Here is a 27,417-nt window from a genome sequence, read left to right as displayed (position 1 = left end):
CTCTCCTCTATTATAGATAAACTAGAATGCAGAGAAACAAAAAACAATAGTAACAGCAGAAACAAAAAATCCATATTTTCTTAAATAGTGTTGGTACATCTAAGCTACAGTTTCCTTTCTCTGAAATTACAACTTGCTGTGTTTTGGAAAACCAAAATTTTTCCTCTTAAGATTTTATACTGGTGATCATCAGCTTCCAGAAGAATGACCAGCTTCATGCTCTGGAAATCAAGCTAGAAAGTACAGAGACAAATAGTCAAGGATATGTCATGCAACTCATGCAGTTTTACCACAACTTGACCAATTTAGTGTCTTTATGACTCTAGGACAGAGTTTCTGGGTTTAAATCTGAGTTTCACCTCTTACTAGTTTTGTACATTTTCGTTTACTTAAACTCACTCTTCATGAGTTTTATCACCCATGAGATGAGTTGAAAATAGTACTGAGCTCATAGAATTAGTGTGAGGATACAATGGTGTGTATCTGTGTGTGTGTGCCAGTTTATAAGCACTTTATAAAATTAATGACTAATACTACTGCTATTAATTAGTTCTTCAAAATATGGTGTTTGGGGATTGGCAAAATTAGGGGAGGCAAGTGTCATCATAATCAAGTTTTCAAAATCATTTGTCTTCATTTATTCATTCAACTATCATTTATTAAATTCCAACCATAGGATCACACCAGGTATTGCCCAAAGTACTGGAGATTCAAAGATTAATAGAAAATAGTTCCTGTCCTACTAAGACTCAGTTTACAGGTGTAAAATTAAAAGTAATTAAAGAGAAGCCAGATATAAAACACAAAGAATTAAAGCCAAGTGCACCACTACTTTTTTGCAAGGGTACAGATGGAGGTCTCCTTCAGACCATCATAGCACCCCTTCCACTCCTAGCTCTGTCAAACACTGAAAAGGACCTTCTGTGTGTGTGTGTGTGTGTGTGTGTGTGTGTGTGTGTGTGTGTGTATGTGTGTGTGGACACAGACTGCTTACCCAAGTTCCACACCCATCTGTCCAGCAGCTACCTGTCAACTTTGCTCACCCCATGAGTTCAGCATCCCCAGAGAAAGAACTGTCTGGCAGATAAAAAAGGTCAGAGTTCTAGGACCTGAAGTGTAAGAGAGGAAAAAATTTCAGGTGGCCACACCCTGTCATCCCCACAGACCCTTAGACCTAGGGCAGGATGTAGCCAGAGGAGGGCACATAGAACCCTGTAAAGCACAGAACCTACTGGAGGCACCTTGGTTGCTGGGTTCTAAGAGTTGTGGTGATTACACCATAAGATAAGAACCAAAATAGAAACCAGTGCTGAGTACTGTGGAAGCTTAAAGAAGGTAGGGCATAGCTCTGTTTGGAAGAGGTGAGTAGAATTCCAGGAAAGGCTTCTCTGCAGAAGTGGCTGTGGAGCTTAAATCCCAAGAATATGGAAGAATACACAAGGAAGGCAAGAACATTACCAACAAAAGCATTGGCATATGCAAAAAATATGGAGATGAAAAGAAAGAGGTTTTGTTCAGATACACCTAAGTACTTCATCTTGGAGAGAAAGAAGGCAGTATGAAGAGGGTCTGGGACAGATGAAAGGCATGCAAAGGACAGATCACAAAGTGCCTTGTAGGCTAAGCTTGGGATTTATATTTATCTTTAAATTTTTATTATAAAGCATTGAATAGTAAAATAAATCTGCAATATACTCAGCCTGCAGATACATTTATCAACATTTTCTATTCTTACTTATCCAACCTTTCTTTTCTTTCCTTTTTTTCTTCCTTTTTTTGTTTTTTTACTGCTTGTATTTTTATTACTTTTGCAGATCTCTGATATCATGCTATTTCACCCAGCTAAGGAATTTTTATTTCCTTTTAAAATTTTTGACATGTTTACATGGTTCAAATTTTAACAATTATGAAAATGATTTAAAGTAGTGGAAAGTTTCCCTCCTGGCCCTGTGCACTAACTACACAGTTCTCCTTCTAGGCAAACAATGTTAGCTCCTTCCAGAGATATTTTGTGCATATACAAGCAAAATATTTTCACCTCAGCAAAGTAATTTTTTTTCTATAGACGATAAGGAATTTCCCATAGATGAGATAGATATGTTCATTTTAAAAAGACAATTTGACTGCCATCCTGCTGGTCTAGACAGGTGGTATGAGAGTGATTGCAGACACTTGAGAAGAGAATAGTCCAACTAAGTTGTAACGCAAGAACTTAACCGTGGTGTAATGGTTGGAGAGAGCAGGTAGATCGGAAAAGTACCTGGAAAGGGAACCAATTGGTTAAAGTATCTGATTACTATGCATGCGGAGATGCAACAAGTAATTAAAATGACTCCGGCTTTCTGAATTAGATATCGAGGTGGACAGAGGTGCAGTTAACTAAGATGGGAAACCACTGAAATAAAACAGGCCTGGTGAGGAGAAGCAGGATGTCATGGGTTTAGGACAGACTGGTACATGACAGTTTCGCATGGGCTTCCAGGTAGAATTACTGAGCAGTCCATGCTAAATTGGCACATGGAACTCCAGAAAATATTATATGGCTGTTATCTGGAATTATATACTCATGTAAGCTGTCCTTACCTCTATGCCTTACTTATCTTCTATCCCCCAAACCCCATCCCCAGATAAAGCTCCATAATGAGGAGGAAATGTCTGAGAAGTTCAGTTCATTTCATGTATCCAAACCCGTCTCACAAAGGGGACCAGGTCTTATTGAACATTTCTTGTTACCTAGAGGGATTGTGGGAATTCTGTGTCTCTGAAAATGGTGATTTACAGCCTGTGCTCTAGAATCACACAGATCTGTATCCAAATTCTGATTTTGCCATTTTCTACCTTCAGGAACAAATGCAATAACTAAACTTTTAGCCTGTTTATTGGTAAAATACTGATACTCATATTACCTGTCACAGAGAGGTCTTGTAAAGACAGAATAGAGCTACAAATATTTCAATTATTATTACTGTGTTTGATATTGATAAACTTGGGAATTCTCCTTTGACTGCATTTTATTGATTTAAGACAACTTTTCACAAAGAATAGTTTGCAGATCGTCAGCACCAAATCAACTGTGAGGCTTCTTAAAAATTCATATTCCCACCGTATCTTAGACCTAACATATCAGATTCTCTGGCAATTCAGAGAGGAAAGAAATCTCTATTTTTATCAAGCTCCTCAGCTGGATCTTATACACACTAAATTTTGAGAACCTTTGGTTTACGTCCATGTGTAAAGAAACCTTACAGATGCAACAAACTGTTTTACACAAACACCTAAACTTGGTAGCCTGTTTCAAATAGTCTTTTGTATTTTATTTTAATTAAATGAAATTAATTAATTTAATTTAATCTGAATGCCTTGGTGAGAGATACATTATCCAATTGACTACAGACCAAATGATCCTTTTGGCTATACATTTATATTTCACACAGCTAATAACCAGGGAAGGATTTGGGTAGCTGGGCAGGTGATGTTTTCCTTTGGTTGTGTTCTGACATCAGCATGTTCTACTCACCTTCTGTCCAGATCCTGACCAAGTCACACCTGCAGTTATGCTCTCTGCAACTCATATTTATTTAGAATATTATGTTTTCTGTATTTATATGAATTTTACATTTGATATTTCAAAACCTTGTAAAGTACACATTATTAAGGATTAACAAATGTAGGTTTGAAATTTATTTATTTATGCTAAGTTAGTAAATAGCAGATCTGGGTTTCCAGCCCAGAATTTCTAGTTCTATGCCCAAGGATCTTTCTCATATACTGCTATGAAGACATCAGCATTTGAGGCTCCTACCTTCATGTCTTCTGAGGCCTCAACAAGTTTTGGAGGATGAAGACATAAAGTGTTGTGCTTTAGATTTCATGAAGTTCTGTGATAGAAACATCATGTTCTGATCTTAGTATAGAGAAACCTAGCAATGCTTCTTAAAATTTGGTGTGCGCACAAATCTCCTAGGGCTCTTGTGAAACTGTAGATTCAAATTTGGTAAGTCTAGTGTGGGGCCTGAGATTCTGCATTTTTACCAACCTCCCAATGTTTGCTGATGTTTCTGGTCTAGGACTCCATCTCAGTAGCAAATCCCTAGGTGATTTAGAGGGAAGTGGAGAGCAATTAAATATTTCTAAAAATGCTTTTAATTTAGGACTAGTCACCTAAATGACCTGTAATTGGCCAAATGTCCTTCAGAATGACTAAAATGTCACCCATGGAGAAATTTTGACTGCTACTTGTCTGGGAAAGAACAATAGTTTTCAAGTCAAGTACCTAAGCATTCTAGAACGGCTTGCAAGAGAGCAAGAGAAATGCCAGTGGGAATGGGGGGAAAGGTTACATTATACTTGCAAATTATAATAACCTAGTGTACAGTATGTAAAATGTTTTGATTTGGCCAGCTACACAAATGGAATGAACTAGTAGCTTTAAGCTTTAAATAAAATCCTGTATCATCTGTTAATCAGTGGTATATCAATACCCATCTAAAAAAAAAAAGAATTTTTTTGGTCATTAGAGATCACAATTTAACGTAAAGTACATGTAAAATCTTACTCCAAGACTCCAAATCAACAATGCTTCCTGAATTTTTAGAGAACAGTCCAGGACTAGTCCCAGGTTTGAAACCTTTGTCTCCCATCCAAAACTGCTGCACACACATTTTATTGGATCCACACAAGTTTTCTACGTACTGATTTTTAAGTGTGGTCATCTTGAATATGGGGAGTTTCCCATTGTTTCCATCAACTGCCACACCTCTGTTTCACCCATTCACTCACTTGGCTCTTGATGTCATTTCTGTGTGTGACCATTATGTGAAGACAATTACTCTCGATATTATAATTTCTTAAATTCCTGATCAGCACTGGATGTCTTGGTTTGCAAGAGCTGCCAGACAAAACACAACAGATCAGGTAGCTTAAGCAACGGAAACTTCTCATAGTTCTTTAGGATGGAAGTCTGAGATCAGAGTGCCATGATGGTCAGGTTTCTGGAAAAAGCCCATGTCCTGGCTTGTAGACATCTATTCCTTGCTATCTTCACATGGTGAAGAGAGACCTCAAGTGGCTCTTCCTGTCCTTGGGACACAGTTCTATGGGATCATGGCTCCTCTCTTACAACCTCATTTAAGCTTAATTACCTCCTAAAGGCCCCATCTCCATCCAGTACAGTCATATGGGGGTTAGGGCTTCATGTGTGTATTTGGAGGAGACATAATTCAGTCCTTAGCACTTGGTAACCTCTGAGCCTCATTATTAGTAAATTAGCCGCTTAAATGTTTACCTTATACAATTAGAGTTGTTTAAATATTTCTTTTTGCGTAGTTGATGATTTGCCTTTGCATTTCTATCATATGTGGTTTCTCACCAGTATAAATTCCCAACTTGTATCATCTTTTGCATATTCTTGATATTGATAGGAGTTAAATATTTTTAAAAATGTCTTAACTGGATTCAAATGTAACTGAGTTATACTGAAAATAATAAAACCAAAACTGAGTAAACTCATCACTAGCAATTATTGTATATCATTTACCTAGCTAGTAAGCAGATTATTTAGAAAAAAATGCTTAGAACTCGAGAGAGAGAGACAGAGACAAAGACAGAGAGAGGTCAGAGTCACATTTTGTTTGGCATTTGGACTATAAGAGCTTGTGTTACTGGAGATAATTTGACAAAAAACTGACGAGTGACTCTGTCACTGCCCCAATGTTCACAGGACAAGGGATAGCCTATAAATAATAGTGTCACCTTAAGTTTCATTGGATTCTAATTCTGTTGTTGTTGTTGTTGTTGTTGGGATATGGACATAAATCAAGGAACTCCAATTCCCCAATTTGAGACAGATTTTGATAGATTATTCAAGTGTTTGGCTCCAGTTTATCTCCTACAAGAGGTTCATAAAACACCAAGTAGAAAATGTTTTGCCTATCAGTCTGTCACTTGGAAAAGGATGTGTCATTTGTAAAGTGGGACACTTAGGCTTCTATTGTTCTATTAAAGAGCTATTTAATTTGACATTTTATCCTGGAACCCAATATGGTGTTTAAGTGAATAACATAATGATGCAGGATTACAGGGCTTTTGCTAGTATCTCCTTTTACTCCCAGAGAAAGAGTCTTTATGCTGAGGACACTGGCCCTGAACAGGTTTCCAAGGAGTCCATGCTATCAGGCGATGCTGAGATCATGGGCTTTGTCAAGGCTTGCAGATGTGCCTGCAACTTCATTAACATAATTGATTAGGAACTAGGACATATTTAGTATTAATCAAGCTGTTTTTAGTGAGGTTGATTATGCACAGTCCTTGATGCACTATTTTAGTCTGAAACTTCCTTAGGACCAAGTTGCAAGAAAATGGCATTACATAAAAAGGAAATTGCATGTGGCACTAACGTATGCTATTTGATTTGAAGAATACAGATAGAACAGGTAAAATGTGGGAGCTTAAACATATTTTGCATTTTTTTGTTTTAAGAAAGTAGAGCTTATCTACACACTGGATTATTAAGTTTGTTCACAGGACATTGGCAACAGTTTAGAATTTTAACAGATTTTAAAAAATCATGGGCCTTGCTGTGAGTGAAACTGCTCTCATGTCTGTGAGGCCCTTAAAAGCACTGAAAACAAGGAAAATTTCATGGCACTGAAAACAAGGAAAATCAGTTTCTCACAGCACACACTTCCTTCTTGGAAATCTTGGTGTGCTTCTCAAGCTATTTGTCTTATGCCTTGAAGATGTATCTTGCCGTCCTTTAACTTCGCTCCTCTCCCCACATCACACACTTTGCACATCATAATGAAGTTTTTATTGCTTTAGACATTTGGATGTGAGGACTGATTGTATATTAAATCAGTTGTTTCCTTTGACTCCTCCTATATTTTTTAGGATATGTCTGGCCATGGAAAGTTGGCTACAATAGCATTAAACAAATCTCATATAACAATCACATCATGTAATCATTTCTGACATTGTCAATTGGCATTTAATTACGGATATAACTTAAAAGGGACTAACTTAAATATAATATTAATTCTCACATTCTTTCTAAAACAGTATTACATTTTGTGACAGAATTCCCATATCCACTGGAGCTCTCCTGGGGCTCAAAACCCTGCAGGTTCAAAGAGCCACTAAAGCTACCACTTACCTCATTAAGAGAGCTTAACTACTGAGTTCCTCCCCCAAAGAAATGGCAACTGTTATATTAACATTAGGTTATTCTTATGTTTAGCCACTTTATCATCAAATGTTCATCAGAACTGTATTTCTCAGGAGGAATTAGCCCCTGACTCCTCTCAGACAGAATCCTCAGTGATTAAACAAACAGCTTCAGGCAACATTTTCCAACCTCACCCCATCACCAAAAAAAAAAAAAAAAAAAAAAAACCAAAACAAAAAAACGTTGCTTCATAAAATCGTAGTAGAAGCACAGTTACCAGATATGATCCTATTATTTTTTAATCAACAATGCGAAAAGATTTTTTTCTTTCCCCCTACTCAACATGGACATCCCCCACAACATCATGTTTTTTGTTGTCATTGTTCTCTAAAGAATACAAGATTTCTACTCACATGTAATTATTCAACATTTAGTGTAAAATTGTCACAACTTGTCTATTGTGGCAAATATGTGGAAAGAAGTTATGTGATCCTTTATTAACTATATATCTTATGCTAAAGTTACTTTTAATATTCTATTATAAACATATAATTTACATAAATAAAGGCAAATATAATAAGGTAAATAAATACTGTATACCCTATCATCTTCTTGTATAAATATACAATTGGTACTTAGTATGGCAATTGTAAATAATATAATAAATGACATCATCCATATGTGGGCAAAAGAACTCTAGAGAGAAGGCCAAGGACTCAGCTTCTAATCCCAGCTTTGACACTAATCAGTTATATGACCTTTGACAAATCAACTGACTTTTTAGGATCTCCATTTCTTCACCTGTAACGTGTGGGGACAGAACTTAAATGGTCTCTTTCTTTAAAATGTGTGTTTGATGTTTATTTATTTTTGAGAGAGAGAGAGAGAGAGAGAGAGAGAGAGAGAGAGTGAGCAGGGGAGGGGCAGAGAGAGAGAGAGAGGGAGACACAGGATCTTAAGCAGGCTCCAGGGTCTGAGCGGTCAGCACAGAGCCTGATGTGGGGCTTGAACCCATGAATCATGAGATCATGACCTGAGCTGAAGTCACATACTTGACTGACTGAGTCACCCAGGTGCCCCTAATGGTCTCTTTAAGTCCCTTTTTACTTCCACCCAAAGATTTTAAGCTTATTGTTTTCAGGCTGATGGGTTGGTAATTAACTATCTTAAGAGCAGAGGGCGGACTTAATGGCTTTGTATAGAGGTTAAATAGCTACCAGGGATGTTTACAGTATGCTTGTGGTCTGGATAGAGATATCTACTTGGGACAACCAGGCATGCCCCCGTGCATAGAATAGTACCACGATGCATTATTTACTGATGTACAGAAGTAAGTTGTACAGACCATAAAAGCTGTAAAAGTTAGGATGGAGATGAGATATGAGTGAGACAAGGCTATACAATGAAATCACAAGACTTGCATTGGGCCATAAAGAGTGGGTTGGTAGGATTTGTGTAGAGGAGAATGAAGCATTATAGGAAACTTATTATAAGATTATTTCTTACCATAGGATGAATCCGGGGACAATGTTCTACAGGAGCTAGTAATGTTTTATTTACAATTCTATTAAACCAAGAACTTTATCACCTTAGCTCTTCAGTGAGATATATCCTAAGAAGCAAAGAACATAAAATAATAAAATAGAAATTTGGCCCCCGTTCTTATTCCATTAACTCTATGACACAATGAATTTTATTGAACTTTAGGCCAATGTAATATTTTTCTTTGTTTTGTGGTGAAATAAACTTATATCTTTCAGCAATTTTTGATGGAATTGACCTTTAGGTATTAATTTTGATAAAATATATAAACCAAACTACTTTCACTAGTTATTTAACTTAGAAACTTAACACAACTAAATGAAATAATGTGTATAACAGCTTAGCACATTTTTTAGCACAGTTAGGTACTCAACCATTAATTGCTATTATTGTTATTATTTTTATCAGGAAATTTCTCTTATATGTATAATAAATCATTAAATATTATGGTAGTTTTTAATTGGTATCTCTAGAAGATAATAATGCATTAGTGGCACTAGTCAGTATATGTGAAACTCTATATAATTTCTTAGTATAGAATTTGGTTCATATCCTGAAGGGTTTTGTACACACAGCTAAAGATGTTATGCCACCTCACAGACTACATGAGCCTGCTAAAGCAATTGAGCAAAGAAGGAGTATGATCAGATTCACATTTTAGATTTATTGCATCAGCCATAGAAAGAATGGATAGCTGAGGGGTGGAGATGGGGGTCTGGAGACGAGACAATTATAGGAGGCTACTGCTCATGAGGAAAAATTATGCTACTTTTCTTTTGAACGATTCCATTTAACCCTCAAAACAACTCCAAGCAGTACATATGATTTCACATCATTTTAGAATTTAGAGCTGATCAGAGAAATCAAGTAAATTGCCTAGGAGAACACAGCTATAACAGTGATATGCATTTGACCTTCAAATAATGTGGAGATCTAAGGCACTGCTTGCCCGCTCCAAGCAGTCACAAATCCATGTATAACTTTTGACTACTAGAAAACTTAAGTATTAATAACCTACTGTTGACTGGAATCCTTATTGATACATAAATAGCTGATAATACATATTTTATATGTATTATATACTGTATTCTTAAAGGAAACTAGAAAAAAGGTTATTAAGAAAATCATAAGAGAGAAAATATATTTATACTACTGTATTTATACTACTGTATATTTATACTCTATTTATTTAAAAATTCCATTTGTAAGTGAACCAGTGTGATTCAAATGTTGTTCAAGGGTCAACTGTAATTGGAATTAGAAGCCAGGTGTCTCATATCCAGGTTTAGACTGTTTCCATTATTTTAAGACTAGCAATTAAGTGTTAGTGTTGAGCATGATTGCTAAAGTCTGTGTGACCTGAGTAAATGAATGGCATTAAGAATAAGAACAGGTTTGGAGAGATGATAATGAGCTCAGTTTGGGGCTTGTTGAGTATGTAAGGGTCCCTGGCATATCAAGATGCAGAGGTATGGTGAGACATCCCAGGGCTAGCAAAAACAGGAAGGCTTTATCAGTCCTAGGCCTGAAGAGGTCGGGGAATGTAGTGGTTTACAAAGCCAAAAGCCCTGTAACTCTAAGAGAGATGCTCAGTCAGAGCTATGTCCTGCATTAAGACAACACATCATCAAAATTCTGTAAAATGATGTGTGTAATATCCTCAATAAGCCTGGGAGGGAATTGGAAGATAACTCTTTTTTGTTTATTTTTATTTTTGAGAGAGAGAGCGCGCGCGCGCGCGTGCGCGTGCACACACACACACACACACACACACACACACACACAGAGTGGGGGAGGGGCAGAGGGAGACAGACAGAGAGGGACTATCTTAAGCAAGTGGAAGAATGTCAAGAAAAAGGGAAAGAAGAAGGGAAAGAAATGGGAGTTTTTCGTGGATTATGAAATATAAATACATTTTAATAGGTATTAAATATATTTCATAAGAAACTTGTGTCTCTAGAATTTTTCTCTCTTGTCATTTGGTTCTGACTTCCCACCACTGATTATTGGAAAGACTTTTTTTCTGAGACATTTACTTTTTTCCTATTGACCTATGTGTAAGGGAAGTTTTTTCTACCCCTACACATCTAACAGTATAGTTAGGGTTGATCTGATTTGACCCTCCAGCAGGAGTAAGTGTTTATGCTGGGGATCAAGGGGTGGCATCCACAAAGCAGGAAAGAGTAAAGGAGCCATTTGTTGATTGGAATCTGTTATTTGTTCTCTCATAACTTTTATCATCGTATCAAGAAAGTAGTTTTTACCCAGTATTTTGATCTATAAAGGAACAGAGAGGAAGTTAAGGATGACGTGGGCTGTGAATATGTGTGAACATGATCTATTAGTAGCTTTCTTATTATGGCATTCTGATTAAAACCTCTCATGCCAGCAAATTTTTCTCATAAAACATTTTATAAAAAATAACTGGATCCCTCCAAAGCTCTACTTTGTAAGTACCAGTATTTCTTTATAAAACATTTATTTGTTATTTGTGTCAGATTAACCTAAATGTTTCCTCCTCTTAGACGAGTTTGTTACAATTCCAAAAGATACTTTTCTTCTTCTCTAGAACAAAATGCATCTTTAAAGCCAGGTCAGTTTTAGCCAAATAGAGTAGAGTCTTGGCAACTGGTAACATAATAAAGGATTTATTGTTTTAATGTTTTTGTTTGCTGTAATGTTTTGATGTTTAATGTTATGTTTAATGTTTTAAACATTAAACATGTAAAAATTTTTGATCTACTAGAATAGACCTTATATGTGGAAAGAGAAAACAAAAAGTTTTGTTACTACTTTGGTATAGTTCATGAGAGATGATGGAATTTATGTAGCCCATGAGTTAAAATAAACGCAAATTCAACATATTAAAATGATTACAACTTTAAAGTTGTACTCTTTGAAAGGATACTTGTTTCCTTTTTAATATTGATGTCCATTAGACATATTATTAAAAATGGAAAGGTTTCCATTGAAAATCAGACTTACACACATGTCCAATAACTCTTAGTAATTTTAAAGTCAAATTGTTTTTGAAAATAACTATTCAGTTTTTTTAATTTATTTAGTAAATCAAGTCCTGACTTCTCAAGGATCTGTTATAAAAATAGCAGTATCTTTGAAATAGTGCTTTAAGGGGATATATATTTCAATTTTGAATGATAACCAGCTTTTTCTCTAAATATTGATAATTTTGTCACAAAAAGAAAAGTTTAATTTTCTGATGTTTCTAGGCATTCTTTAAAAAAAATAATGTTCATTTATTTTTGAAGGAGAGAGAGACAGAGCATGAGCAGGGAAGGGGCAGAGAGAGAGGAAGACACAGAATCAGAAGCGGGGTCCAGGCTCTGAGAGGTGAGCACAGAGCCCACAGGAGACTTGAACTCACAAACCAAGAGGTCATGACCTAAGCTTAAGTGGGATGTTTAATGGACTGATACACCCCGGGGGAGGCCCTCTAGGCATTCTTAACATTCCGTATGTAATGAAATACTTTTGCAATCCATTTCCAGATACAGATAAATATATATAAAAAAAATTAAGATGAAAATATGGCAAAAGTAATCTCTTGTAAATAATATTATACTGAAAATGAAAAAGTGTTAGAAAACAATCTTATCTTTATGTTTTTCTTACCTTACTGAAAGACACATTGGAAACATTTACAATAAAAGATCTTAAAGAAGCAATAATTTTGCATAAAAATAAACTTTAAAGGGGTTAAAAGAGCTCTTCCCAGGTCCTTAAATGTGGGGAGCACTAAAAAAATCAAAATGAAACAAAACACAAAACAAAAGAACAAAAAAAATGCAATTGTACTATAGAAAGCTATCCAGAGATGTGTATGAAGAGGGAGAGCTTCTCACTTAGTGAAAGTTAATAAGCTTTGAGCATTTACTTTCTGAAATGTAAAAGCATTGAGGGAAAAAGAAAAACCAGAGTCTGTCTCTCTCATCTCTCTCTCTCTCCTTCTCTCTCTCTCTCTCTCTCTCTCTCTCTCTCTCTCACACACACACACACACACACACACACTCACACACACACTCTGAGGTTGTCTTTGCTCTTGCACTACTAGGTAGAAAAGTGAACAAAAAAACCAGATGTGGCAACCTTCATCTATATAAATATAACCCATTCAAAAGTAATGAAATCACTTATCTAAAAAGCTTTTATCATTTTTGAAAGGTTTGAGGGAAATCTATCTTATCCATTTTAAATATCAAGTTTAATTAACATAAGAAACTTTTTTGCAATTTGAAAGCTATCAAAGAATCTTTCTCTTTGCATTCGTTTTTGCATACTAAATTCAGAAGTAGAAAAAAATTGTCATTATGTCAGAGAACGTCAGCCATAAGGGAGCTGAAAGATAAGTTTGACAACACAAAGCAAAACTAGAACTTCTTTTCTGTCTAGGGGTCAGTTCACTTGCAAGTTTTTAATAGAATAAGTCCACCTCAAGCTTTATTTTCCATTTGCAGCGAGAGCAGGATGTGTTTATCCTTTAGTTTGGACTCCTTGTTATGTCAATTACAGGATTTGGGAAACTGGGCAAGTGTCTTTTTCCGAGCAGATTTCCTCACAGGTTACAGGAGGTACACAGTTTTTACCTGAGGACCAAGTCAATGCTGACATCTGTAAGGTCAAATGCTTTATGACCTTAATGAGTGATGTTCCAACCAAACTTAAACACGTATGTTTGCCTTGCTCAGACCATACAAAATAATTATGGATATCCCTTCTCCACAATCCTTTTGAGGCTTAATGAACTGTATTATGGTATCTTGAAAAAGTTTGGACTTACATTGATCAGATCTAGAGTCCTTTGGGACATTTCCTTTGTGAATGGTACTATATCGCTAGGAGTTCTCAGCAGCGCCTGGGTGGCTCCACCAGTTAAGCATCCAACTCTTGATTACAGCTCAGGTCATGATCTCACAGTTCTCTGGGCTGACAGTGTGGAACCTGTTTGGGATTCTCTCTTTCCCTCTCTGTGCCCCTTCCCCGATCCAGCTCTCTCTCTCAAAATAAACTTAAAAAAAAAAAAAGGAGTTTGTAAGAGGTGCCTGCAGGACAGGAGCAGTCACTCTGCACCTCAGTTCCCTCAGCTGGCCGTGGCAATAACACTGGCCACCCTCTGTCCAAACCAGGCTCCACGGGCTATTTCTGACTCAGTCTGTGCTTACTTCCCCCAGAAGTAGCTTTTGCAAGTTTCACATGGCCTTCTTGGTTCTGGGCCTCTGTGATGGTTCCCTTAGATTCTACCTTGAATATCCTTCAAAGTCTTTATTATAATTGTAAACTTCCCCACTTATTCCCATACCTAGTGTTCCCGGAGGGAATCTTTTAACACTATAGACCCTGGCAAGGGGTCTGACATAAGGGAAAATAAACATCTGTTGATTGAGAAAATTGTAATTTTAAAAGTCTCCAGGTAGTCACTGAAAGGTGCAATGGAATTGCTGATTGTGAATTGTTTGTTGTTAATAGCTGATAATGAGAGGAGCTGGCTTCCAAGAATAATTCAGCTATCACTAACAGAAAAGCTAAGGCAAAGACATTGGATTCAGGTTCGGACAGGCCAGTTTAGTTATGCCAGATAATTCAAGTGAAGTCCTTAATTTAGAGAGCTTTGCTGCCATAGAAACCTAATTACAATGTAAAGTGAGTTACTCCTACCACGATTCTGTAATGTTACATTCCTTCAGGAGTCCCAAATATAATTCAGAGGAAGAAAACAAGGAAAAAAGAAAAATATACATATATTTGTGTTTTATTCTTTTACTTTCTTATTCTTCTATACAAGATCGCAGTCCAATGGGTCACTTAACACCACTCAGTGACAGCCAAAGTTCCTCTTAAAATGTAACTCAGCGTCATATAATTTCTCTGCTCGAAACCTCTCAGTGGCTTCTTATCTTACAGTAAAATGGGACAGTCATACCATGAACAACAAATCCTATGTTCAAGGTCTTGGCAGATATTTTTCCTTCGTCTCAAAAGTTCTCCCTGATAGCCCAAAGCTCTCCTGCTGTTTTTCAAGACACTTTTCAAATCTTACCTATTCTAAAAGATTTACACTTCTTCCTTAAAAAAAAAAATGCAATGCTTCCTTCCACCCTCTTATTCTTTAATCTTCCAAAACAAGCTCTCTTTTCCTGACCCTTATTACCGCCTGACATTATATATTCATGTAAATGTATTCATATATATAAATATACATATATATGAATATATATATAACATGCATATTTATTTAAAGCCTTAAAAACTGACTGTTTCCCACATTTAACATTTTTGAAGCCACAGCAAGGCCAGAGACCATACAGCAGCTATTTACAAGGATAAAACTTTTTAAGTTGCCTACTCCCAGCAAAATTAAGAAATAATGCAAGAAGCATGCTTCATTTGGACAATACATGGGTGAAGAGGGCCCTAAATATGCTCTACTCATTCCCCTGCCTTTTATGGTTGACAATGGAAGAGTTACTCATAGTTATATAAGGCAGCGGCTACTAATTATAGCGAAACCAAGACTGGAATCCGCTTCATTCCAGCACAGCACCGCTTCATAGCATGTTAAACCTACTGATGTACTTTTTTTCCTGAAGTTTCTTAATATAAAGTATTCCAGACACAGCCTCTCTTCATACAGAAAAATAAGAATTAATGTGCATTTTCTTAAATAGATCAATAAATATCGTATCTAGAAAAATTACTGAAGATTATATGTGGTCAGATTTTTATTGTTTCTAAAATAGCGTAATAGCTACCCGCTGCCAACATTTTATGAACATTCCCTCTGGTCTAGGCACTTCAGCTCAGCGTCTCCATTCTTCATAACAAACCAGCAAAGTAGATTTTATTAGTTCCATTTTTCAAATGAGGACAATGAAATTCAATGTGTCACAGCACATTGCCCAATTTCCCATAACCAGAAAGGGTCAGAGACAGAATTTAGACCAAGGTCATCCACGCTAGCACCCATGCTTTCTCTCTTGCCTCATGCTTCTGTATGATAACAATGGAGAACTGTAATAATCACTGCTGTCATTGAACTTATCTGCTTGTGTGAAGCTTCCCATGATCATGGAATGAGTGGGGTTCCAGGCCAACCTTTGCCACTCTAAAGAAATAAAGTGAAAGTGGCAAGACGTGTTGGAATGCATTGTTATAGAACAAACACACCCTTGTTTACATGACTCGGACCAAGAATACATCCATCCTGGCCATAGAAGGTTAGAAGAGAAGCAGCCATCTGCTTCTCTACAGTAGAAAAGAAAAGAGGGGACAAACAAAACATAAGTTGAAAATTCAACATTTGCATTTGTTTTCCCATTTTGCTGGGAACAGGCATCTTAGAAAGCTTTAGGATTATAATTAACTATTGTTCATTCTCTGGGTTTGAGATGGCATAAAAACATTTAAAAGCAAGAGAAAAGCCCATTGTAAGGGCTTAGAAAGTAAAAAGTAAGTCATTTAATTTTTCTTTCATCTAATGTTAATTTATGCAGAAGCTAATAACATATTTGTGGCTCAGAGCTGCTCCTTGTGGAGAGGATTTCTCTCTCAACCAGCGTTCCTGTGATCCCTGCCATATAGAGCCATCATTTCAGGGCGTATGACACTTTTGCCAGAGAGAGGCAATACACTGATAAGTTCACATTCTACAGACACGTTTAATTGCTACCCCCTCTGAAAACCAATGGTATTAAGTGTTCTAACTCTTCTCTAGCTGCCACAAACAAAATAGCCAACAACTTGGAAGAGAGGGTGAGGATGAAATTAAATATTTGGGTGCATAGTCAGGTGGAAAGGGAAGAGTGTTGTTGAATGTTGAGGGAGATAAAAGTCAGGGGAAGGAGTATTTTCATTAAAGAAATTGGCAGGATATTCTGAGCAGGGTATAATTAAATTGTTGTGTCTTTTATAATTCCATTAATTCCACTGCTGCCAAATCACCTATAGAATAGAGACAATAGTGCTTGAAGAAATGCAGAATCTTCAATTTGATGTTTTAAGTGAATTCACCATGAATAAAGTAAGCCCCATAATGACAGCTTAAAGGTCTAATTCATAAAAATGTTATTAAAGTACATTATTTATACCTGCTTTTTTGTGGACTTCTACTTTTATTCATGACTCTCTCAGTGTATGGCCATAATCACAGGCAGAGTGTAAATGGAAGTATTAATTCAATCTGAACTAAGGCAAGAATACTGTATCACCACAATAAAATTCCAGTTATATTAATTTAAAGGGCAGAATTTATTGCACAAGAGTATTCTCTTTAAAAAAAAAATGAAAAGAGTGTCTTCCATCTTATGACCTCAAATATCTACTTTCATTCTGAAGTTCAATGTAAGATTGACTAATTGGCAAGAACTTTTAAATGAAATATTTATTCATCTATATTATGAAACAGAGAGATTTGGATACTGAGTTGTGATCTTATTGTGACTACAGTCTTGCTATTTGATATAGGCTGAGAAATATTTACAAGTAATCTGTATTTTAATTAATCCATATTCTGGCACAAATGTTTAGCAAATGCCAATTCAATTGTCTGGCATATGCATTTATTTAGATAACATGGAAAATACCCTGCTATGTAAAATTTCTCCCAGACAAGCTGAAAGTAATAATACTTAAGTCAAAAGTATCTTTATTCAGAATTTTAAACATGATTTGCATATTTAATATGTATAAACCTTTAGGAAAAGGCAAAGTGGAATTCAAGTGGTTTATTTCTAACTCTGGAACTATCAGAATTGGACTTGTTGACTCTCTACTTCTGACTGGATGGGCTGTAATGGCACACTGCAGACACATTTAGACAGAGTGTGAATATCTTTCTCCCTATGACACCAGCTTATCTCTAGGAGCCATGAAAAGGGGTTCTTTATAAATTATACTTCTAACACTGAAAGTGTTGTCTTTGATCTTGTAGGTAAAAAATCTCTATACCTAAGGGAATGAATTAATTCCTATATTTAATGAGAGGCAGTCATTAGTAGACAATTTCAACATTCATACTAGAACTATGCATTGGATTTCTTCAGCACAGTAACAATCTCATAATATTTCTGGATGATGAAAATCTTTGAATGCTTGGCATCTATGTGTGTGAGGAGAGACAAAGGACAGAGACAGAGTTGTTTCAAATATAAGGTAAATAGCACCACTAATTGAGGATAAAAATTAGTCATCTTCCAACATTAACTGAACTTAGAGCTGCCTCAAACCTAAAAACACTGAATATTCCATTTCAACAACTTCTACATGACTTTGTTATGAAATGAGCACACTCACCAGAACAATGTCCAGAGATGACCAGTTGTTAACAAGGCTGTGGCTCGGCATTTGAGGTTCCCTCTGCCCCTCAGATTAAGATTTCTCAGATCTCTGAAAAGTAACTCTTCCACGAGGAAGTCCAGAGCCACCACATGCTGTTCCGTGTGGGACCCAGACTTATTACAAACCTCTGGGTGCAGAGTGTGAGCACCCTCATTGATACAACCACTCAGAAAGGGCAGGGGAACTTATGTCCCCAACACACTGCCAGACAGATGTCACCAGGCTCCAAATGCCTGTTGACAAGAAGCAGATGTGACAAACGGTTAAATCAAAATAGATCACATTAATGGCCTCCTGTACTACTTCTAATGAAACTAAACATCTGAAAGGAAAACAGAAAAAGTATTTCTTTTAGTTTACCTGCAGTATCTTTCCCAGATATGATGTTTTAATTTCATATATTACTATCTTTAGGCACCAAACAATTGCTTGGTTCAGAAAGTTCAAAGGATCTTGTTCATTATTTATAAACAATATTAACAACCTGCAATTTTATGCATTTACTGTGAGCCAGGCACTGTGCAGAGTGCTTTGTAAACATGATCTAACTTTGAGGGAGTACTATTATTTTACAAATGAGGAAAATAAGGTTTAGTGAGATTAAATCACTTGCTCAAAGTCACAAAGCTATCTGGAGGCAGAAGTGATTTCACAGTAATCCTTCATTCAAATCTTGGTTTTTCCTTTGTATTACATTTTCCTGAAAGAAATATTTTCAATTTTCTTCTCCAGAAAAAGAAGAGGAAAAGAAGAAAGCTGAGAAGAAAGTGACTTCTGAAACAAAAAAGAAAGGTGAACAATTTAAAAACTAACACAGAAACCAATTAATATCCTTTTACGATACTACTCATAAAGCTCTTGTTTTCTAGGAAAGATATTCCCTTAATCATTTTATTGTTATTGTTGTTAGCAGTCTTGAAATTTATAAATATTCTAAATAAGGTTGAATCGATAAATTTTTAAAAAGAAAATTTATGTCTAAACACTTTTCTAAATTGTTACTGATGGAATTTTTTTCTTACTGAGCAGTGGTACTCAGTTCTCTCTCTGCAAATACAAATATGAAGTTCCTATTCAATTCATTCAGTTTAATAAAAAGTGTCTATCAAAAGGGCAACTATTGAATGTATAAGGAAAAAAAAACCTAGTTGATTGATACACTGTATTTTGTTACTTAAAAAAATTTTTTTAATGTTTATTTATCCTTAGAGAGAGAGAGAGAGAGAGAGAGAGAGCACGCGCGTGAACATGAGCAAGGGAGAGGCAGAGAGAAAGGGGACACAGAATCTGAAGCAGGCTCCAGGCTCTGAGCTCTGAGCTGTCAGCACAGAGCCTGACGGAGACTGGAACTCTTGAACTGCGAGATCATGACCTGAGCCTAGGCTTAACTGACTGAGCCACCCAGGCACCCCTATTACTTTTAGATGGTTGTTTTCAAATAGTGCATCTGAAGTTTCAAATGAGCTCCAGAGATTTCTGCTTCTGACATGCTTCCAGTGGCTTGATAGCCCAGAGAACTTTCAATATATTCATTTTAATGTCCTTTAGAAAAACTATTGAGGGGCGCCTGGGTGGCTCATGGGTTGAGCGTCCTACTTTGGCTCAGGTCATGATCTCACGGTCCGTGAGTTCGAGCCCCGCGTCGGGCTCTGTGCTGACAGCTCAGAGCCTGGAGCCTGCTTCAGATTCTGTGTCTCCTTCTCTCTCTGACCCTCCCCCATTCATGCTCTGTCTCTCTCTGTCTCAAAAATAAAAAAATAAACATTAAAAAAAACTATTGAATTATAGCAAAATTGATAATGGCATAAATGTTTCCATTGTCATGAGAATTTTGTTTTTGAGCTTAGCACAAATTTGCTCCCTTCCTGAGGAGGAAACACAACAGAGCTCCTTTTGTGTTAGGAAGGTGCTGGTTTGCTCATATTTGACACTACTGTGGCACGGATTTAGGATTACTCTATAGAAGATGAGTTGGATGCCATAATGGCAGTCACGTGTGCCCCAAAATACATAAGAATTAAACAGACGCCTAAAATGAGTAAAATTTTCTCATTTTACTACCAGAAAAAGAAGCTGTCAAAAAGAAAACCGACAAGGAAACTGCCGTTGATGTGAAAAAAAAAGGTATTGTACTTTGTTTCCTTAGTCAAATTATGTTCACAATGTTTCTTCATGAAAGAATTTGGGGGCGATGTAAACAAACTGGATATAGGTACTTAAATCTGTGCATGTTCAGGCTGTCAAAGCAAACATTGCACTGGACGAAATTAAACATGCAAGGAAGGCTTTATTCAAGGCTGTTGCAAAACAGGATAGAGGCCACAACTCATTCTGAACTCAATTTCATTGAAACAAAGAGCAGGAGGGTTTTTAAGAGCTGCAGTGGGGTGGAGGGTTTAGGCCATGTGTGTGCTAATGGGCCTGACTCAAAGCAAAAGTAGACTGGTTTCTTAATTTCGTGACTGGAGTGCAGTTTTACAGCTTGGAGCAAGGCACTCCAAGGAGTTAGATTCTTACTATCCCACAGAAACTGGGAGACTTGGGGTACTATTGTTCTTGATGATTACATTTCAAAGGGATGGCTTCCTGCTCCCTGAGAGAGGTATTCTTGAGTTAGAAAACCAGGAAAGAGCCTTTTAAAAAGATTTCTATTTGAAAGGAGCAGAGAAAGAATTTACAATTACAAGTCTTCTGAAGTAATTGCTCTAAGTAAAAGGAGGGTAAGAGCCTAAGGTCAGAAAGAAGCCTGTCTAAAGTTTAGTGAGGCTGAATTCAGAGAACTTTAAGGCCATCCTGGTGAAGACATAATGAAATTGAGAAGAGCTACATAGTATAATAACACCACTTTGCAAAGCTAAGAAGCTCAGAGAGAGTAATGCAGACCATTAAGAAAGAGCGTTGTTCAACAGCTTAGATTTTTGCTTTATACTTAGTCGTGCTTTAATTCTTGTTCAAACATGGAATACCAGCTTCTATTCGGGTTAAGCTTAAGTCTAGGTGAAAAAGATAGTTGTCTCACATTATGAGATATTATGGTTTGGTGTTAAGTGTTCTCACCCCCAAATATTTCCTCCACTAGTGTCAGTGATGCTTGAAATTCCACTATTAGAGATATTCCATTCCTTTGAGTTATGAAGGAATTGTCCTCTATTAAGATGCAAATCTCCTAGGCCTGTGTGTATGGGCTAACAAACTAATTCTTCTCAGTTATTAACACTTAAAGTGAATGAGATTTCCAGACCCTTTCTGTGTAATAATAAGCTGGAAACAATGCCCTAGAAAATGGGGTGGTAGGTAGGCTTAAATGAAGGAGAGGTTGAAGAGAGAGCTTCAAGGCTATTGTGTGGAGAGAGAAGGACTGGATAGCATCAGTGAAAACTGTTTTCTTCTAGGAAGTAGATAGCTTATCTAGAGGGGAAAAGGTGATGGTGAAGGATCCTGAAAAGGAAGGCCACCGAATGCCAAACTAGATACTAGTTAGTAACAAATAGGGGTTGCAGGAAGTCCCCAACATCATGCTGTAAGCAGGGTAAAAAATATTGTAAAGTATTAACAGTTGCATGATTGTATGACTCATGAAATGCTCAAGAAGAGACCTCCAGGTGTTCTGTGGGTCTGAGAACTGATAGCCAAATATTTTACCTTGCATCCAAATTTTCGTTATTAAGGGCATATTATTGTAGAATCTGTTGTATTGTTGAACATTCATTGAGTTTGACTTAAAACTTTCCTTATGCCCCTGGTGAAAAATGTACCTTATCATAAGAGAAGGAAAAATGCAATTTTGGCTATTTGATGGCTGCTTGGGTCCATATATCTGTGACATGATTGGGTGCTAAAGGGAAACAAGGTTCTCCTTTCTGGACCATCAGTTTTACCAGGTATTTGCAGAAGAAGTTTTGAATTGAATTGTAATCTCCAAAATATTTGTCATATGTTTGCAAATGCAAAATCAGAAAATACTTTTGGCAAAACTCAGTGATGTGCATGGTTGTCGTTTTAGTTTGGTTTTAGTTTTTTAGGAGAAAGGCAACATGCCTTATGGACAGTGAGTGATGGGAAAATTTGATATTTCTCTGCTACTGGGAGACCTGTGTTATTAGCCCAGCAGTCATGTCAGAGTGAGGTTATGTACCACTGGCAACAGAACTGATTATGCCAATATCACTCCCCACAAGGTCAGGCTCATCCATTCACTGCCTACAAGGCCAGTGCTCATGTGCTCATCCACTGAAACAGAACTAACTGGGTGGTTGCTCAGCATACCTGGGGAAGGCTGCTCAGCTAGCGTTGAAAAGCAAGTTTGTCCTTCTTGGAACCAGTTTCCCGTGTGTTTGTTTGTTCGTATGTTTACTGTTGATGACACAAAATACTGTTGGATCTTAAAAATTAGTTCAACTTCTTAATGAAAATATGTGCAAATTGTTTGTTTATAACCTCTTAACCCTCCAATACACTCAAAATTGTGTGTGTGTGTGTGTGTGTGTGTGTGTGTGAGAGAGAGAGAGAGAGAGACAGAGAGAAAGAGAAAGAGAGAGAGACAGAGACACAGAGATTTAATTAATGTTGGTTTATAACTCTTGTTTCTTTTTAGAGTTTAATAATTCTCCAATTGTATTTTCATGTGAGAGGCAATATGGTTTAAAAGCAGCCAGTTTGAAACGTGACAATAGTAATTTCTAGAGATAACGAAAGAAATTGAAAATAATCTGAAATCTTGAAGAGCTGGGGCACATATGTCATTTCTTCCTAAAATAGTCAGAGAAATATAGCAGAGTGTCTGATGTCACTACTCTAGCCCCAAAGAGTAGAAAATTTACAAGGCATAAGATATGCCTAGATACTTATGGGATTTACCACGATATTTTATTATATTTATATTGACTTTTGTATTCTTTACATTTATATAACATATAAAGTTACTTACATATTATATTGTTATTTTATTTTATTACATGTATATTTTATAATTATGTAGATGCAAATGAACCTGAGACATAAATTCTATGATAAATGAGCCTCTACTGCCTGAAACTAGTAAATCACACTTTGCAAATGATCTATGCTAGGGAAAATTGCCAGTTCACAAGTTAATAATGGTTGAAACAGGGCAATTGGTGCATCCGGGTTCATGATAATAATCTCTTGTTTTGTATATGTTTCAAATTGTCCTGGTACAAACAAATATGTGCCACTTATAAAACACTGTATGAAATGGCAAAAAATAGTCACCAGGATATTTTTACAATGTTATGAGGTAAGTTTCAGTCTGAACACCATGGAAAACGCAATCAAGAGAGGAAATAAAAACCTTTAGAAAATATCTCCCTGTGTTTATATGACACTTCAGTGTTAGACATACAAACCGCTCAAGGTAGACAAGCAGAAGGACTTCCATCCAGGAAAGTGGACACAGCACAGTTGTTGGAAGCACCGGAAGAACCCTGAAATCAAGGAGCTGTTACTAGATTACTGAGCATCAAGGCCTGTCAGTTGGTCAGGAAGTGGCTTCACTCATCAAAGCTGCCTCTTAACACCCACAGACTAGGGGCACCTGGGTGGCGCAGTCGGTTAAGCGTCCGACTTCAGCCAGGTCACGATCTCGCGGTCCCTGAGTTCGAGCCCCGCGTCGGGCTCTGGGCGGATGGCTCAGAGCCTGGAGCCTGCTTCCAATTCTGTGTCTCCCTCTCTCTCTGACCCTACCCCGTTCATGCTCTGTCTCTCTCTGTCCCAAAAATAAATAAACGTTGAAAAAAAAATTAAAAAAAAAACACCCACAGACTAGATCCTGGAAATGTTGAGGCCAGCCTAAGCAACTGGCTCACATCAGAGTGACCTGTGCCAAAATATGTCTGCTTCTCAGTCTCCTATAGGTGCATCTAACTGGTAGAATTAAATATACTGCAAGTGAGTCTGGAATATGCAGGTTTTTGGCATTCCATGTTTTCCATCTGGAAGGGGGATTAAATGGAAGTTAAAAGAGGCCATCTAAGGTATCTATAATAAAGATACAGAAATGTTTTATAAGATAAAACTCACATAATAAAAGAAGGTTTTTGAAGGCCTGAATTACACAAAGATGGGTCAATCAAGCAACATGATAAAAATGTGGCAATTTAAAGTGCTCATAAGACATAGTCAAATAGTTTGTGTTATTCTTTACCTAAACTGTAGATAAAAGGCATTCTTCATCACTTTATTTCACAAAATGGTATTTTTGAAGAAATAATGTTCTTAGTGCTTGATGAGGTTATAATGGTTAGAAAATTAACAAGTTGATTTTCCTTGTAATGAAACAATTATAACCTGGAGAAAAAACATAAACCAAGATAGAATAAGATCAAAACTACGATTCATTTCTTTCAGATTGGCATTTCTGGAGTTATAAGTTATCATAAATTTTTTGGACTTAGATTCATTACCACCCTATAATGTTTACAAGCCTATTAATTATGAAGATAATTTTGACTTGATAACTGATAGGTAATGGTGTAAAATGATGTTTCATTATCACACTTTGCAACATGACTTTTTTCCCAAGAATTATCTGAATAGGAGTATAAACTATAAGAAAGATCCTGAGAAAACATACTAGTTTCTCTGGAATAGCTGCTAGAAAAGGACAAATTCACTCATCCATGTATTCGCGCATGCATTCTTATAAAAAATATTCACTTAATGTCTACCATATACCAGCCATTGTGCCAGGTGCTGAGTACACAGAGGTAGATAACTGAACATAAACCCTAACAGAGTTTACATTTTGATAAAGGAGGCACACAGTGAACATGATGTCCATAAGTCCAACTTGGGATAAGGGCCGTAGGAGAAACAAATTTGAGGCAGTGAGGAGAAAGCAATGAGTGGGGATAGGGAGCTATTTAAATAGATAAGCTTGTTAGAGCAGGCTTTTCTTTCTTTTTTTTTTTTTTTCAACGTTTTTTATTTATTTTTGGGACAGAGAGAGACAGAGCACGAACGGGGGAGGGGCAGAGAGAGAGGGAGACACAGAATCGGAAACAGGCTCCAGGCTCTGAGCCATCAGCCCAGAGCCCGACGCGGGGCTCGAACTCACGGACCGCGAGATCGTGACCTGGCTGAAGTCGGACGCTTAACCGACTGCGCCACCCAGGCGCCCCTAGAGCAGGCTTTTCTAAGAGACAGCATGTAACCTGTCAGGGGGCTCGATCCCATGAACCATGAGATCATGACCTGAACCAAAATCAGGAGTTGGATGCTTAACCAATGAGCCACCCAGGCGCCCCTTTAAGAGACAGCATTTAAATTGGAATCTGATATATTGTCAGGATCCAGCCATTGATGTGTGCATCTTTATGTGATGTGTGAATGTGGTATGTGTGTGTGTGTGTGTGTGTGTGTGTGTGTGTGTGTGTGTGTGATAGATGTATATGTGCAATATGTATGAGAGGAAGTACAAGGGGTCAGAATATATAGGGACATATGTAAGTGTTTATTAAAAGTATAATAGGAAACACGAAGGATATTAGCAGTGTAGAAAAACATTTTCATTTATACTTTACACAAGTATATATTCATTTTGAAAATGGGTTAGAGGGAGAAAAAGAAGAGGTAAGCCAATTAAAAGATGGGATCATTTACTGAGATGAGGAAGCTTATCTGGGGAACAACAGTGATAGAAACAATCTAGTTTCCTCTTGAGTATGTTAAGTTTCAAGTGTATGTGACATATCATTCACATTTTATATCAGGGACTATTTTTGCTGTTTTTTGATACTAACTCATTTAATCCTTATAATAAGTGAATAAATAAGCTGTTATAATCCTCATTATAAATTGAGTAACCTAAGACACAGAAAGGTTAAGTAATTTGCCCAGGGTCACACAGTTAGTAAATGTCAGGGCCAGGATATTAACCCATCTACTCTACTCTAAAAAGGCAGTTAAATACATAGGTCTGGATTTCAGAGGGGATTCTGAAGTAAAGCGACATATACAGAAATCCATATAGATCATATTTGTTTCTCTGGGAATAGATGAGATTACCCAGAGAGATTGTGTCAAAAGAAATAGAGAATAGAATACAGAATGAAGACCTGTGTAATTCCAACATGTAGAGATTAGATAATGGAAAATAAAGCAAAAGAGGCTGAAAGAACTGCTAGAGAGATTAAAGGAAAAGGAAAAGAGTTTGGTGTTAGAGACATTTCAGAAATGGATGTTTCAAGAATCATGAAGTTATCAGCCTTGTGAATGTTACTTAAAAGCTGTGACACAAGGGCAGGAAAGACAAGAGCACTTGCTATAGAGTGAAGGAATAAAACCAGATTGCAGTGGAGGCACAGAAATGAAGAGGAAAGCAGTGATTTTTTTTTTAATTGTGTCTGCATAAAGGAGGAAAGAGTCTTTTTTGTATTGTTTAGTTTTGTTTTGGGAGGTGAATTTAGAAGCTGTGGACATCAACACAATTTGAGAGACTGATGCTCGAAAGGACAAGGTATGAGTGGAAATCTAAGAATTAATCGAGAATTCATTGTTTGATGAGCACATGGATGAAAAAATAATCTGCTTTTTTTGAGATAATACCACGATGCTCCAGTAGTCAAAACCTGGTGTTTTCAAGTTATGAAGAAGAATCTATCTAGATTGTCGTATAAAAAGCAGCATGCATTTGAAGATATACATGAAGATTAGGCAGCTCTGGTGATAAAACTAAAACTCCAATAATAAATACATTCTGAGTTGAAAGCCTTGGTTTTAGAGATAGACATATCAAAATGTCCTTGATGTTCACTGAATAGGAAAGGGTAAGTTTGTGAAATGTACTTTAATGTTTTTTAAAGAATTATTCATTCATAAAAAACAACTCATAAGGCTTGTGCTGTGTTAAAGTATGCAACCATATATATTTCCACAGAATATTTTCAATGATTGTTTGAGGCGAATACAATTAAATTCTGCACAAACTAAAATCTTTGACTATTTGATTTCTCTATATAAGATCTACTTTTGTCATTGAGAAATTGTAAATGATACTTTACAGAAGCTTATAGCTTGGAATATGTCATTAAGTTTTATGCCTACCAGACATAGAATAGCATCTATTTTACTTCATGAATCTTTTGTAATGGATTGTTCGAGCTACTAGAGCTCAAAATAATTTACGTGGCAGATTGCAGACCACTAAAATAAATTTATGTGTAATTAAAAGTAACTTCCTATATATATGTACAGATAAAGATAATACATAGCAGCTTTCCAATGTTTTCACTTTTAAGTTTTAGTTTAAAAGAGCAAACTTCTGGGGCGCCTGGGTGGCGCAGTCGGTTAAGCGTCCCACTTCAGCCAGGTCACGATCTCGCGGTCCGTGGGTTCGAGCCCCG

General features: G+C 36.7%; 1 protein-coding gene and 1 long non-coding RNA gene across 2 annotated transcripts in view; one reads left to right on the top strand and one right to left on the bottom strand.

Annotated features, from left to right (window-relative positions):
* LOC121030000 (uncharacterized) overlaps positions 1–18,210 on the bottom strand; it is a 37,439-nt gene extending 19,229 nt beyond the window's left edge. The window contains exons 1-3 of the long non-coding RNA XR_005790020.1: positions 18,011–18,210; positions 8,669–8,774; positions 4,780–4,888 (exon numbers count right to left, since the gene is read on the bottom strand). This is a non-coding gene — a long non-coding RNA (uncharacterized LOC121030000). The remainder of the gene's footprint in view (positions 1–4,779; positions 4,889–8,668; positions 8,775–18,010) is intronic.
* Positions 1–27,417, top strand: part of TRDN (triadin) — a 403,209-nt gene that overhangs the window by 155,142 nt on the left and 220,650 nt on the right. The window contains exons 11-12 of the mRNA XM_040474537.1: positions 18,788–18,847; positions 20,120–20,179. Of these exons, the coding sequence (XP_040330471.1) occupies positions 18,788–18,847; positions 20,120–20,179 (120 nt within the window). The remainder of the gene's footprint in view (positions 1–18,787; positions 18,848–20,119; positions 20,180–27,417) is intronic.

The sequence above is a fragment of the Herpailurus yagouaroundi genome, unplaced genomic scaffold (assembly GCF_014898765.1).
Source record: "Herpailurus yagouaroundi ecotype Mexico unplaced genomic scaffold, PumYag 139, whole genome shotgun sequence".
Lineage (NCBI taxonomy): Eukaryota > Metazoa > Chordata > Mammalia > Carnivora > Felidae > Herpailurus > Herpailurus yagouaroundi.
Note: the sequence above shows the minus strand (reverse complement) of the source record. Positions and strands in the feature narration are given on the sequence as shown.